Source organism: Mchenga conophoros, linkage group LG7 (assembly GCF_057382185.1).
Source record: "Mchenga conophoros isolate Kocher_MC1m ecotype Shallow Benthic linkage group LG7, M_conophoros_male_GT1.1, whole genome shotgun sequence".
Classification (NCBI taxonomy): Eukaryota; Metazoa; Chordata; class Actinopteri; order Cichliformes; family Cichlidae; genus Mchenga; species Mchenga conophoros.
The window spans coordinates 6598110-6610197 of NC_140532.1; the positions used below are offsets into that span (position 1 = coordinate 6598110).

Sequence of the window (12088 nt, forward strand, 5' to 3'; positions counted from 1 at the left end):
GGAAACCCACAGACTCTGACTGCCTTTTAAAATGACGGCAGAGAAACAGGCTCCATTAATGGCGGCAATCAAAGCTTCATCCCCACCACTAGCAAGCCTGTCACGTAGCTAATTCAATCTCACAACCCATGAAGCAATTAATTCATGTCAATACAAATACACAAACAGCTTTTTTTCTTCTTGCCCCATAAGAAAAGTGGAGGTCTTAAAACTGAGCTTCTGTTTATTTGCACACCTTTGTGACGGTGTGTGATCATGCTCGGTGAAGTGTACGAGGAAGAGCAGGTGTAATTGGGTGTGGAAAAAAAGAAACCTCGTGGTCTCCCAGCTAAATGAGATCCGACAATCGTTTCCTCTGCATTTTCTCCCCTGACAACGGGCACATTGTCCCCCTCCCCTCCCTTCTCAGGTTTGTCATTATTGCTCCATGACATAAGCAACGCACATGAAGGGATAATAAAACCAGCCTCCATTTGATAACACAGGAGCTTGTATCTGACTATGCCCACGCCTAACTAACTTAAATCAATTTAGCCGCAGACACTAAAACGCTCACAACAAAAGAGAATCTCTAAAGGGGTTTAAGTGCTCTGGGGCTTTGACAGGAGGCAATGGCTTAGTAAATGTTGGAAGATCAAAAGTTAAACCAATTAGAGAATACCAAACTAGATGTTATCATCTAGATAGCAACCAGAGGCTAAATGAGTTTGTCAGAGTCAATGTCTCAGTGTTTTGTTTGAGTCAATATTTCAATTATGCTCTAAGAAAGCATTCTTGGCTTGATGAAGCAGCTCAGGGAGAAACTGGGTGTGAAGTGAAATGCGTCACACGGTGTGTCTGAAAAGTAATGTGAGAAAGGAACACGAGTGACGGAGAGACAAAGCCTTTCAGATTCAGGTTAGGAGTTGATCAAAGTGGGTTCTAGCTCATCTGAGACTATAGGCATGAAGCTAGTGTGCATTTAAATGCATTTGTGGAGAAGCAGAGACCCTAAAGAGCTCTCCTGCTCCATCACCCCCTCTTGTTTCCAAACCTCCCATTCCCAGCACTTTCTGAATGTGTTGCTTCTTTGAATTTTAATGGAAAAAGATTCTCCACTTCCCGATTTCCCTCTTTAGGGCATTTCATCTTGTTTCCTGTCTCTATCTATCAGAAAAAGGAAAAGTCTCACATGCCTGTAAGGTTTTCTGATAATGGTGACTTGGTTGACTGATGATCTTCATATGTTTCTAGAGTTTTGCAAGAGATAAAAACAATTGCTCTTAAAGTGGAGATATGAATGTCATTATCTGCATCCAATCTAAGAAACAAGCAGTTTATTTATAGATTTAAGACAAAAATAGACAAATAAAAACAAGTGAAAACATCAGATAGCCAGACTCCTGTGTGCTGTTATACTAGGAAAAAGAAAAAAAAGCGCTTTCAGTTTTTTAAATAGACTGTTGACAAACCAACATTTCCCTTGGGAAGGTATACGCTCAGTGCATCTTAGTGTAGTGCTACAGTGGTGAAGTCATGTTGTTGTCAAACTTGTCCCACATATTATGGGTGACACAGCTTTCAATTGTGGATTTAAGGCAACAGAATCAATCACATTAAAAACAAACTGCTGATACAGACAGACGCATGGCAGTACATCATAAATGAAAGGTATGGATGAGCAGGTCAAGGTAGGAGGTGCATACACTTGTCTGGAATGTAATCTGTCACTCGGTGCAGATTGGCCAGGAGTAATGAGCCTTTACATTACAGTACATAAAAGGTGATAACTGCTGGAGAGCTGTTTTGCGCAAAATGTGGTTCAATTTTCACCTAACAAAGAGTCAGCAACATTCACCGATCGATAGATGTCAAAATGTCCCCCCACCTTTGATAATAAATCTGACAAGCACATGAGGAAGTGGCACAAATCTACAAGCCTTCTGAGACAGGGTAGGGCAGAGGATGTGGGGAAAAGAGAAGGTGAAAGCAACAGGATGATATAAAGCACATATGACAGTTTCCTTTCCCCCCCCCTTTTATACAATCAACATAAAACACCCAGAACAATAAATTCTCTTGACAATCTAAGGCATTGTGGCATCTGAGAAATGCTCCCTTTTTATATCCGAGAGTGTCCAGAGGGTTTGTCAAGACAGCAGAGCCAAAATGATATTGCAAATAAATGAAGAGTGAAGTGCACCGTGTCAAAGAATTTCCTATTGCTGACATCAGTTTGGGCTTAACATATGCTTTGCTCGGCTGCCTACCCAGGCTACCGTCTAAGTCAGCCAGGCTCACCAGTAAGCCAAGGATCTGACTGGCTGTGAAAATTGAGCCTGATGGTAATTGATTGCACATAACTTGCGTGCTTCAATTAAAGAAAGTTAGTAGCTAGTGAGGAATTAGAAAAGTTTGAGTAGAAAAGATGTGGCTATCCATATTTGTCACAGTAGCTTTCTTCAAGGTCACTTTACTGCCAGCAGGCACTGAAAGGGGAGGGCGAGGACCCAGGGAGATGGCTGACAGAGAGAGGGCCAGCCTGACAGCTCAAGCGAGCTGATGGCTGGCTGAAGCAGACAGTGAAGGACAGGTGGACGTAATAAGAGTCTGATCTTCTTGTATCAGGGGGCGTGGTCCATTGATGGTCCAGAATCATTGTCTTCAAAGTCCCGTGGGTTCATGGGCTCTGCTCGTGGCTCAGGCAGCCTAGATGACAGAAAAACACACATGTTATATCATATCCAGTCTTCCAGCTTTTCCTCTCTTTTATCTTTTTCCGCAAACATCTGAAAGCTGTCACACAAACAGCACCGTGCCACCCACACAGTTCAACACTCACGCATGTTATGGAAATATAATAAACCTTTTGTGAAATGTAATCAGCTTCAATCAAGCTACGCCTTAAGTAGAAATCATCCATTCTGTCGGTTTTATATCAGCAGCTCTGAGCTGACAGAGACAAAGTGATAGCTAAATTGCAGGGACCTGTTGTAATTTGAGCCTGGCTGATAGATTCAATTTCACTGGAGACAGTCTACACTAATCATATGCTCTAATTGGACAATGTCGAAAGGGTGACGGAGCACTGGTGATGCCAGATAAGCAACTCTCCTGTAACTTCTCTCCCACCCGATCGTTCTCATTATGATTTTCCATCTAAATCTACAGGCCAACATCCATTTTTAAAAGACTACATGTCAGCATCTTTTTCTAAACACACACACATACACACATTTATTCACAGTATGTGGAAGCTATTTAATTCACAGAGATTCAGTGCACTTTAGGGCTATGCCATTTAATCTCGCCGTTCAAATACATCAATTCAAAGCAATCGCTTTCTATGACCTTGGGGAGGTAGTTTGCATTTATATATGTGAATTTACACTCATCTATCAAAGCATGAATACGCAAAGAAGAGCTTAGTTCAAATAAACCTCTGACTTTCTACTTTGCAGGCCACAAACTACAGTAGAAGGACAAATAAACTATTATGGAGGTTTGATTGCCTGCATACTTAAAGATGTACATGAATGCCAGGCTTTTAATGCCTTTTCTTTATCACTCTCAATAGTATGTTGTATTGGTACAGTGCTGCTTTCAGTTTTTACATTTGGAGGTTTAATGACGAGCAAACAGCAACAGGTACATTTTAATCAATAATCTCTTCCACGCAAATGGTTACAAATGATAGTTAATAAAACAAATGAATATATTCCCAGACAAGCACTCGGTGCAGGAACTAATAATTGGAAAGCTTCTGCACATAGTATCAAAACAGTTATAATGCGAGTAACAGTTGTTTGTAGAACATATTAGTGTGATGTGGGTGCAACACAAGTCATTTTATAAAACATTCTCTCTGATGTCTTGAAATGTATGTAAGTTGATGTATAGGAGATGTGATGGAAAGATTTGTTATAATCAGACTGTTCAACAGTCTTGAGCTATTCTTTGTTATTCTTTATTCAATCATTAGACAATGAAAATGACTGAAAAAGTAGCCAATCTAGTGCTTATACCTGAATATTTTCAGTGGAAATCCTTTTATCTATGCACTAAACTCAAGCGATGAATCTATACATTACAGAAAGCTTAGCAAAGAATCGGTATTAAATTGTACCTTTAGGCACTGTGTCACTAGCAGCCTGTCACAACAACACATAACATGTTCCCATTTCTTTAGTTCAATGTACAAAAAGTACCAACAATAACACAGTTTGACAGCCAACAAGATGATTCCCGAAGAGCTATTAGCAGAAAACTTGTATCTCGACATGATGTTCTTAAATTTTTTTTAGGAAACTCACAAGTGGAGGAGAAAAAAAAGAGACGGGTCTAAAAAAGGTATCTACAGGAAATGAACAGTATCCAAAAGTCAGTCATTCAGGACCCTTCAGCTGATCCATCTACTGTTTAAAAAAGTCGCATCAGAGATGGTCTCAGCAGAAGGGTAGCTGTCAAGAAGACATTATTAAGGAAGAGAACCAGAAAGAAAAGAATGAAGTATGCCAAACTACAGAAGAACGGACTGAAAATCAGTGGCAGTATGTTTTATGGAGTGATGGAGGACGGAGGGCAGGTCGTCTACTAAACTGAAAGTTGGTGGTTCGACCTCTGGCTGCTCCAGGCTGTATGCCAAATACAAATATCCATGGGCAAGCTACTAACTCCAAGTTGGTATCTAACCCCATGTGTGTGAATATCATGGTTTGGGGCTGCATTTTAGCCAGGGATGTCTTGACAATGTTGATGGAATTATTATACAGAAAAGTACCATCAGATCTTGGGTTTCATTTTTCAGTGTGACAATGACCCCAAACACACGCTTAGTAAAAGCATGTCTGGATAGAAAAACATACAATGGAACAGTAGCAGTCATGGATTGGTCTCCCCAGAGCTTGGATCTCACTGACTAATTTAATATATTATTGAAAGACTATTACATCACGTAGTAGTATTCTACCTGTGGGTAGCTACAGTTAGTACTCTATACAACACCCAGCCACAATCTTAAAACACAGAAATCTGAAATAAGCTATTTCAATAAGATATTGACCCAAATGCTATTTTCAGTTCTACTACTACATACTAACCACCGAAACACTGACGCAGTGAATACTAAAGATATTAACACTAAGATGTTTTGACAAGACACAATAACCAGTTTAAAAGTGTCAGGACGATGTAAGATATTACATCGTCCTGACACTTTTAAACTGAAACTTTTCATCTAAGAACAAAAAAGCAGCAAACTAATAAATATATTCTAGACCTTATTTTGTGAATGTTACCTCATTTTTTTGTTATAGATACATTTCCTTCGATCTCTGCTTCCCTGAAGCTTCCTTGCCACCTTTCTTCTTCCATCTTTGTTGTCCATGTCATTTATAGCACAATCTTTGAGGGGGAAAAAAAATCCCAATTTTTGTTACCAGGAAGCAAAACCTTTCAGAGCACTGCTCCCTGAATATTCCTGTCTGACACACTTTTGTTGGCAGAAACAAAGAACTGATTTCTCTCCCTTTCTGCACCTCCTCGAGGAGCAGATCATCACAATAGAAACTCAAAACAGGGAAGCTGATCAAAGAACACCATGACATGCAAGAATACCTGGTAGTCCCTATGTGTATGACCTGTAATTAGAACCATATTAGCCTTCCAGATCTCAATGAGTTCACACCAGTTTAGTTATTGGTCAAACTGTAAAACAACACTATAAACCAAGAAGCTATAATAATCATGCAGAAACACACACACACCTTGGCATCCAGCGCCAACTTACTGACTGCCAAAAGTAATGATATTAGAGTCAACAAGACAAATAGCACAGGGTAAGTTTCTATTTAGTTGTACAATCTCACTTAAGCGTCAAAATAATTAATTATTCCACAGCTCCGTAAACTCAAATTCTTGGCAGTTACCTTTTGTGCTTTTATCCACTAGACCAACTTTACTGAGGATTCAAGCTGTCTACTGCATCACACAGGCTGTTCATTCATTGTCATCTGCATAGCACACAAAAGTCTATATTGAGCTGAGCCCTGAGCTCTCACAAAGCTCTGTCCTGTCTGAGATGGTGTTTGGGGTAAAACGTTGACAGACTTATTTGTGTAAGGCAATTTCATCTTGCATCTCCAGTCAACCAAAACAGTCACCCTGCTCCTCACACACACACAAAGAGAGGCACAAGTGAGGCCTACACTACGGAGGCAAATGAACTATTTATATTCAGATGGTCTTTGCTAAGCTTTAGGACACATGGATGTTATAACTTATTTATTCCACCCAGAGGAAAATGCCATTACTTGAGTGAGAGTGAGGCTGTGAATGGGACATGTAGTGGACAAAAAAAAAAAAGACAGTAGAGCTTTCAACATACAGTGGATGGGAGATAAGTTCCCCATAACTCAAAGGCTTTGATTTGTTCTCTTTTTCTGTCTGTTCATCTTCCCTGGCCTAAGTAAAAGATCACTTAGCTGATTGTATATGTGCATGTCTTCTGACGACTTAGTTCTTTCCATCCATGACTTATTCATAAGCCTTAATGCAGTTGATGTTTTATTGATCACAACTGATCATTGCCTCCTTCTCTTTATGTGACCATGGCCAGCGGATAAAAGTAGAGCTGAAGGTTGAGAGGGCTGCTACAGAGCAGGCATGGTCTTCAGTGTAACGTGCTGGCTATGCTTCTGGGTGATGGATGGACAATAAGCATTGTGTGTGTGTGTGTGTGCGTGTGTGTGTGTGTGCGTGTGTGTGCGCGCGTGTGTGTGTGTGTGTGTGTGTGTGTGAGGGAGAAAGAGATACGGGTTTAGATAGGATTGATCGAGTAGGAAAAAGCTAATCTTACTAATGTTTCCTCTCTGAGTGACAAAGAAAAGTTTCACCAGTAGAACCAGAGTGACTCCATCGCTCACTAGAGAAAACCTCTGTCTCCCTGTGACAAAAACAGAGGGGGGGGGGGCAAGCATGTGATGATCCCTATACTTTGACTTTTGTCTCTTTTAATCTTTTTTTTTTGTTTTGGCCATAGCCTAGGGAGCTCTCTAGTAGATGGAGGAGGGAGGGGTCCTTGCCCTGATTAAGTTTGAATTCCCTGCTCTTGGCAGAGGAGCTGCGAGACTCCTAAGTCATCATCCGGAAAGAGTCCCATCCTGCTGTGGCAGCCTTGCCAGCTTGAGCCAGCCTCATTGCCATATGAATAATCATACTGCAGTAGCTTGGATATGCTGTGTGTGTGTGTGTGTGTGTGTGTGTGTGTGTGTGTGTGTGTGTGTGTGTGTGTGTGTGTAAATAGAGAGACAGAAAAGGGAGGAGCTGAAAAGCAAACTGCAGGTCGCTGATAGGGGAGTGAGGTTCTCCTTGATTAAGCAAAGAGGTTGAACAAGAGTAAGGCTATGTACATAGTCCTCATGACAATCATCCGGAGGGGGAAATAACTATTGCAATTTGCATTTCCAAACAGTGGTGATGCCATCTAAGCGTACCCCATCACATAAGATGGCTGAGCCCATTCCTCAAGCCCTGGGGGTCTATGAGGTTTGGTCTAATGAGAGAGGATCCTTAATGGTTATTGATAGAGCCCATGAGGACAGACTCTTACCCTTACTCTCCAGTCAAGCAGTGCACTCTGCTACTATTTAATGAAGTAAAATTCGCTGCTTCTGAAGGATGATTTAACACTAAAAACAGATTTCTGACAAGAGATGACGAGCGAAAGGAGAGCAGAACATTAAGGAAATAACGAAGGAAGATGGTGAAAAAAATGTAAATGGCAACGTATAATGTAAAAAAGTAAAGACAGACTCGAGTATTATGAGTAATCTACCATCTACGCACTATTGCTTGATCTAATAGTCCTAGAGAGGCTTACATCCTTCTCTCTCTTTTGCCATCAAGTCATCAACATCCATCTTCTCTCCGTGGATTTATGTTCTTTCCTTTCATCTGACAACCTTGTCTACGGATGAGTAATTTAGAAATGGCCCATGCACACACACCTTTCATTAAAAGCACCCCTGTGATCTTCCCAGCACTTTGCACTGTGATGATCCTGTTAGCTAGAATTTGAGATATGAATGTATTCTAATGAGGAGAAATGTAAGGGCAAGTCAGAGGAGGGAAAAGGAGTGACACGGAAAGGTGAAGGAAGACCATTCGGTCGAGCTTCGGAACGCTAAATATCAGAGAACAAAGAAAGGAGAGCCAGAGTGATGGAAGAAAAGCGATATTATCTTGATTTAAATGTGTGCTGCTGAGACAAGAGGAAGGAAGTGGTAATAAATAAGAGTGAAAGGTATGGATAACAGATTTTAAAGCGTTTCTTTTAAAGTTCCACTAGTCCACATTCTTCAGGTTATTTACTACACACGAAACGGCAACAGCTTTTGGCAGGCTATAATACAAGCTCAAAAGGCAGTGCATTTAAAAAAGGAATATAATAAGCACAGCAGACATGTTAAGGAAAAAAAAGAGTACCTGAAGATAAGCTAAAACTGTTTCAAGGTGAAAAAAAATCTGTTTAACCTAAGGAAATCCGAAGTGCTACATTCAACATAATGCATTCTTTGAGTGCAGTATCCAATATTTCTAAGTCAATAAATGATACCATACTTTATTAAAAATGTCTTTTTCTATTAAAAAAATAAGATGTTCCATTGATGGCCATCACATCTATTCAAATAAGATACAGTGAAGGGTGTTAGAGCTGTTTCCTTTAATAAATTTAAGAGAACAGCGATGTATCGAGGGGCTTAAGAACACGGACAACAGTATCCATATAAATTACATCTGCATAGTCAAGCACTCATAGGAATGTTGCCAAGAACAAGGACACAATAGAAAGAAGCTTGCGTAGGGAAAAAGCATGCCCATAATTAAGTAAGTCTATTGATCTTAGTCCCCTAAAATTTGCTGGATTAATTTCGCAATCAGCAGAACAAAATAAGTGTGAGCATTTCTAAATGCTCTGACACAGTTGTTAAGGTCCTGGCGGCAATCCATTCAGGTGCTATTTTCCCCTATCCTTAACATCTGAGACATTTCTTGTAATATCCTTTGTACTGTCCTCTGTAATATCCTTAAGGAACAACAACAAACTGTTTTGTTGGCTGTGTAATGAAATGTTTAGTTTGTCTCGAAGGTGTAAAATTAGAACATGATCACTTAAGATTAAGGCAAGCACCACTGACAGAAATTTATGTGGTTTATTCTTTAAGATTAAATCTAGATGCGTTGATGTTTCTTGATTTTTGGCATGTGGCTAATTAGGAGTTGAATTTAATTTAATTCAATACACTAATTCTTTTTTTTAAGGAATTTCTTTTCCAGATAAATGCTTGTGAGAATGGCATCTATCTAGGAGCAGATGCATCCTAAAATGCCTTGAGGAGCAGACCTCCTGGGCTGGATGAATCAGTGAAGCCAGCGAAATTCAAATCCCTGATGCTGAGGAAAGGAAAGATCACTTGAAAGGTCACAGAGAAATTATCCATGCACTAAAAAAACAAAAACAAATAAAGAGGTGATTGCTGCACCTTGAGAGACCTGGCATCAAATCAAAGGCAGGCTTGCTGGTTTGAACAAGTCATGCTTACAAAATAAGTTTCTTCCCTGAACATACCAACATTACAGGCCCTATTATCTGCAGCCTTTCCTAAGCAGTTTTTTTTAATCTTCTGAACAACAAATGAAGCTACCTCGCACACAGCCTGAAAAATTCAGGATTCTTTATTCAGCTCGGAGGCACTGGGTCATGAGTAAGACATGGTGTTCTGGTGGAAGTGAAAAGGCTGGCCCAGATAGCAGCACTAAACCTTTATATATAGGATACAGAGTAAGGGTGAAAAAAAAGGAGGATGTGGTGGGAGCATGAGATTAAGACGAAGAAGTCAGCTTGTTTGGAACTGTGCACTACAAAGCATGTCCGACTTCTACTAGGTGAAGATGGATTCAAGGACCCAAGAACAGATCCTCGAGACCCTCACCCAGAGGAGTTGCAGCTCAACTACGAGCAGTTCCCAAAAACCATAGTGCAACTGCAGAGGCAGTACAACTAAAAACACCTCTATATAGTGAAGAAGAAACAACTGCTAAAGGAAAGGAAATACTAGTATCAGATGCCCAGATCTCTCTGGTCTGATGGCAATGGCACAAGATGGAAATTCAAACTGGGGAAACAACCAAAACATCTCTGATGGTATGCCCAGTAATATCTAAATGATGTGTGTGTGTGTGTGTGTGTGTGTGCGCGCGCAAATATAGATTCTACCGGCTAAAAGGCACAGTTGCATTTTCCCCTCACTCTTCTATCACTTTCTATGCCTTCATTGATTAGTTTCAAAGTGTGACTGCATCTGCTTCTTTTGACAACAAATGATTTTTCTATATTCTGACCTTCAGACAAAATCTGTCCAATTTGGCCAAGTAGACTGAGGAGAAAAGCTAACTATTTTCTGCACTGAGAGCTCTAAAAATTCAGAACAACGCACCCCAACATCAGGCTATACAGGTCAGTAAAGTACTTACCTTTATCTACTGTTTAACAATTCATTTTATGTGCATATTTTTGGCCACCTTTTTATGTCTCCAATATTGTTCTTTCTGCAGTTTCGTTTTATTTGTAATTCAAAACACCTACAATATTACAAGGTTTTTGTCTGTTATGGCAGAAAAATAAAACCTCCGAGTGTGAGAACAGTAATCGAGAGGCTGCTGTTTGAGCAAAGGTGTGACATGCAGTGCAGGCATTAGAGGTGGATATCAGAATCGATGAGTCACAGCTGGAAATTCATCTGTTTTTAAACCACTGACTGATGCACTGCATTTCATATTCGAAAAAGCATAAATACACTTTGCAATTGTATTATTTGAGAGTCACTTTAACATAATGACACGCAAATAGGTGGCATGCTGGGTGGGTCTGGATGGTTTCATTTATTTTGGCATAAAATATTCCATTTTGCTTTATATTTCCTAATTCACTGAGGATTTAAGCACAACAACAACGAGACGGGTTCCCAGAGAAAAACATTAGTAGCCATATCGAAATCAGTAACACATTATGATACTCTACAAAAAAATTCATGATGTTAGAGTCTTGCCTTGACACAAATAAAATAACCACAACACTGTTATTCCTCCTTGAGATGGGAGATCATCTACAAGGCTGTTAAAACTCCCCGGGCAGTTTAATGACAAATCCGTACATAGCGACCCCGCCTGCATGTGTGCACTAACCCTTGTCGAACAATGCTTGTAGAAATTTCGGCTTTGTTTACATCGTGATTTATTGAGCTGAAAAGATTCTTTACCCCAGGAAATATAACTGGTACCATCACAATATTTAGACTGCAGCAGACTGCAAAACTGTAAGAAAATACTGTTATACAATTATTTAATTTTTAAACGGCTCCAATCCAAGAAATGGATTCATAATTTTCTATCCAATCAGTTATGAATTAAGCACACAAACCTTTTTCTAATTAAATTTTATTTTGAGATAAAAGTCTTTAAATATTCATATTTAAACTCTGGTGATCACTGGAAGAGAGTGAAACAAACTTGTAGACCAAAGAGAAAACCGACTAATATGATGCAAACTGTGAAAAGACTGACTAATTGCTATAAACAATGACAGTCTGCCTCTTTCAGAGTCACTGGTCTATTCATACTGTTCGCTGGGACTGTCTGTCCCCAATAAACATTGCAGCACCCTGTGGTGTCTTCATGCTGCTCCAAAGACTTAATCAGTTCGCAAAGGAAGTCAAGAGACAAGGCACAATAACAGGCAATGAATCATGGTACAGGGGACAGGGAGCTAGGGGCTGTTTAAAATGACCCTCTGTGAGCACCACAGCTTATTCATCAGAACAAAACGGGAGCAGCGAGGATAAAATCCATCTCATCATCCACCAGATGTATCGCCTTAAGTAGAACCCGTTCAAACTCATGTTCATGCATGCGATTATTTTTTTAAATATACATCAGGAAGTGTGCTGCTTACTACTCCAACCAAGGAGTGCGTGCAAGCAACCGACCGCATGATGCATGTGTTGCCAAGGATGCTTTCTCCTGTGTAGAGAGTGCACGAAGCGAGACAGAA

At 40.0% G+C, this 12088-nt stretch overlaps 1 protein-coding gene across 2 annotated transcripts in view; it reads right to left on the reverse strand.

The window, feature by feature from the left end:
- Nucleotides 1–1301: 1301 nt before the first annotated feature.
- The window catches only part of trim44 (tripartite motif containing 44), a 43128-nt gene continuing 32341 nt past the window's right edge, over nucleotides 1302–12088 (reverse strand). For both annotated transcript variants that reach the window (XM_085281760.1, XM_085281759.1), the window contains exon 6: nucleotides 1302–2688. In XM_085281760.1, coding sequence (XP_085137886.1) covers nucleotides 2604–2688 — 85 coding nt within the window. In that variant the 3' untranslated portion in view covers nucleotides 1302–2603. The remainder of the gene's footprint in view (nucleotides 2689–12088) is intronic.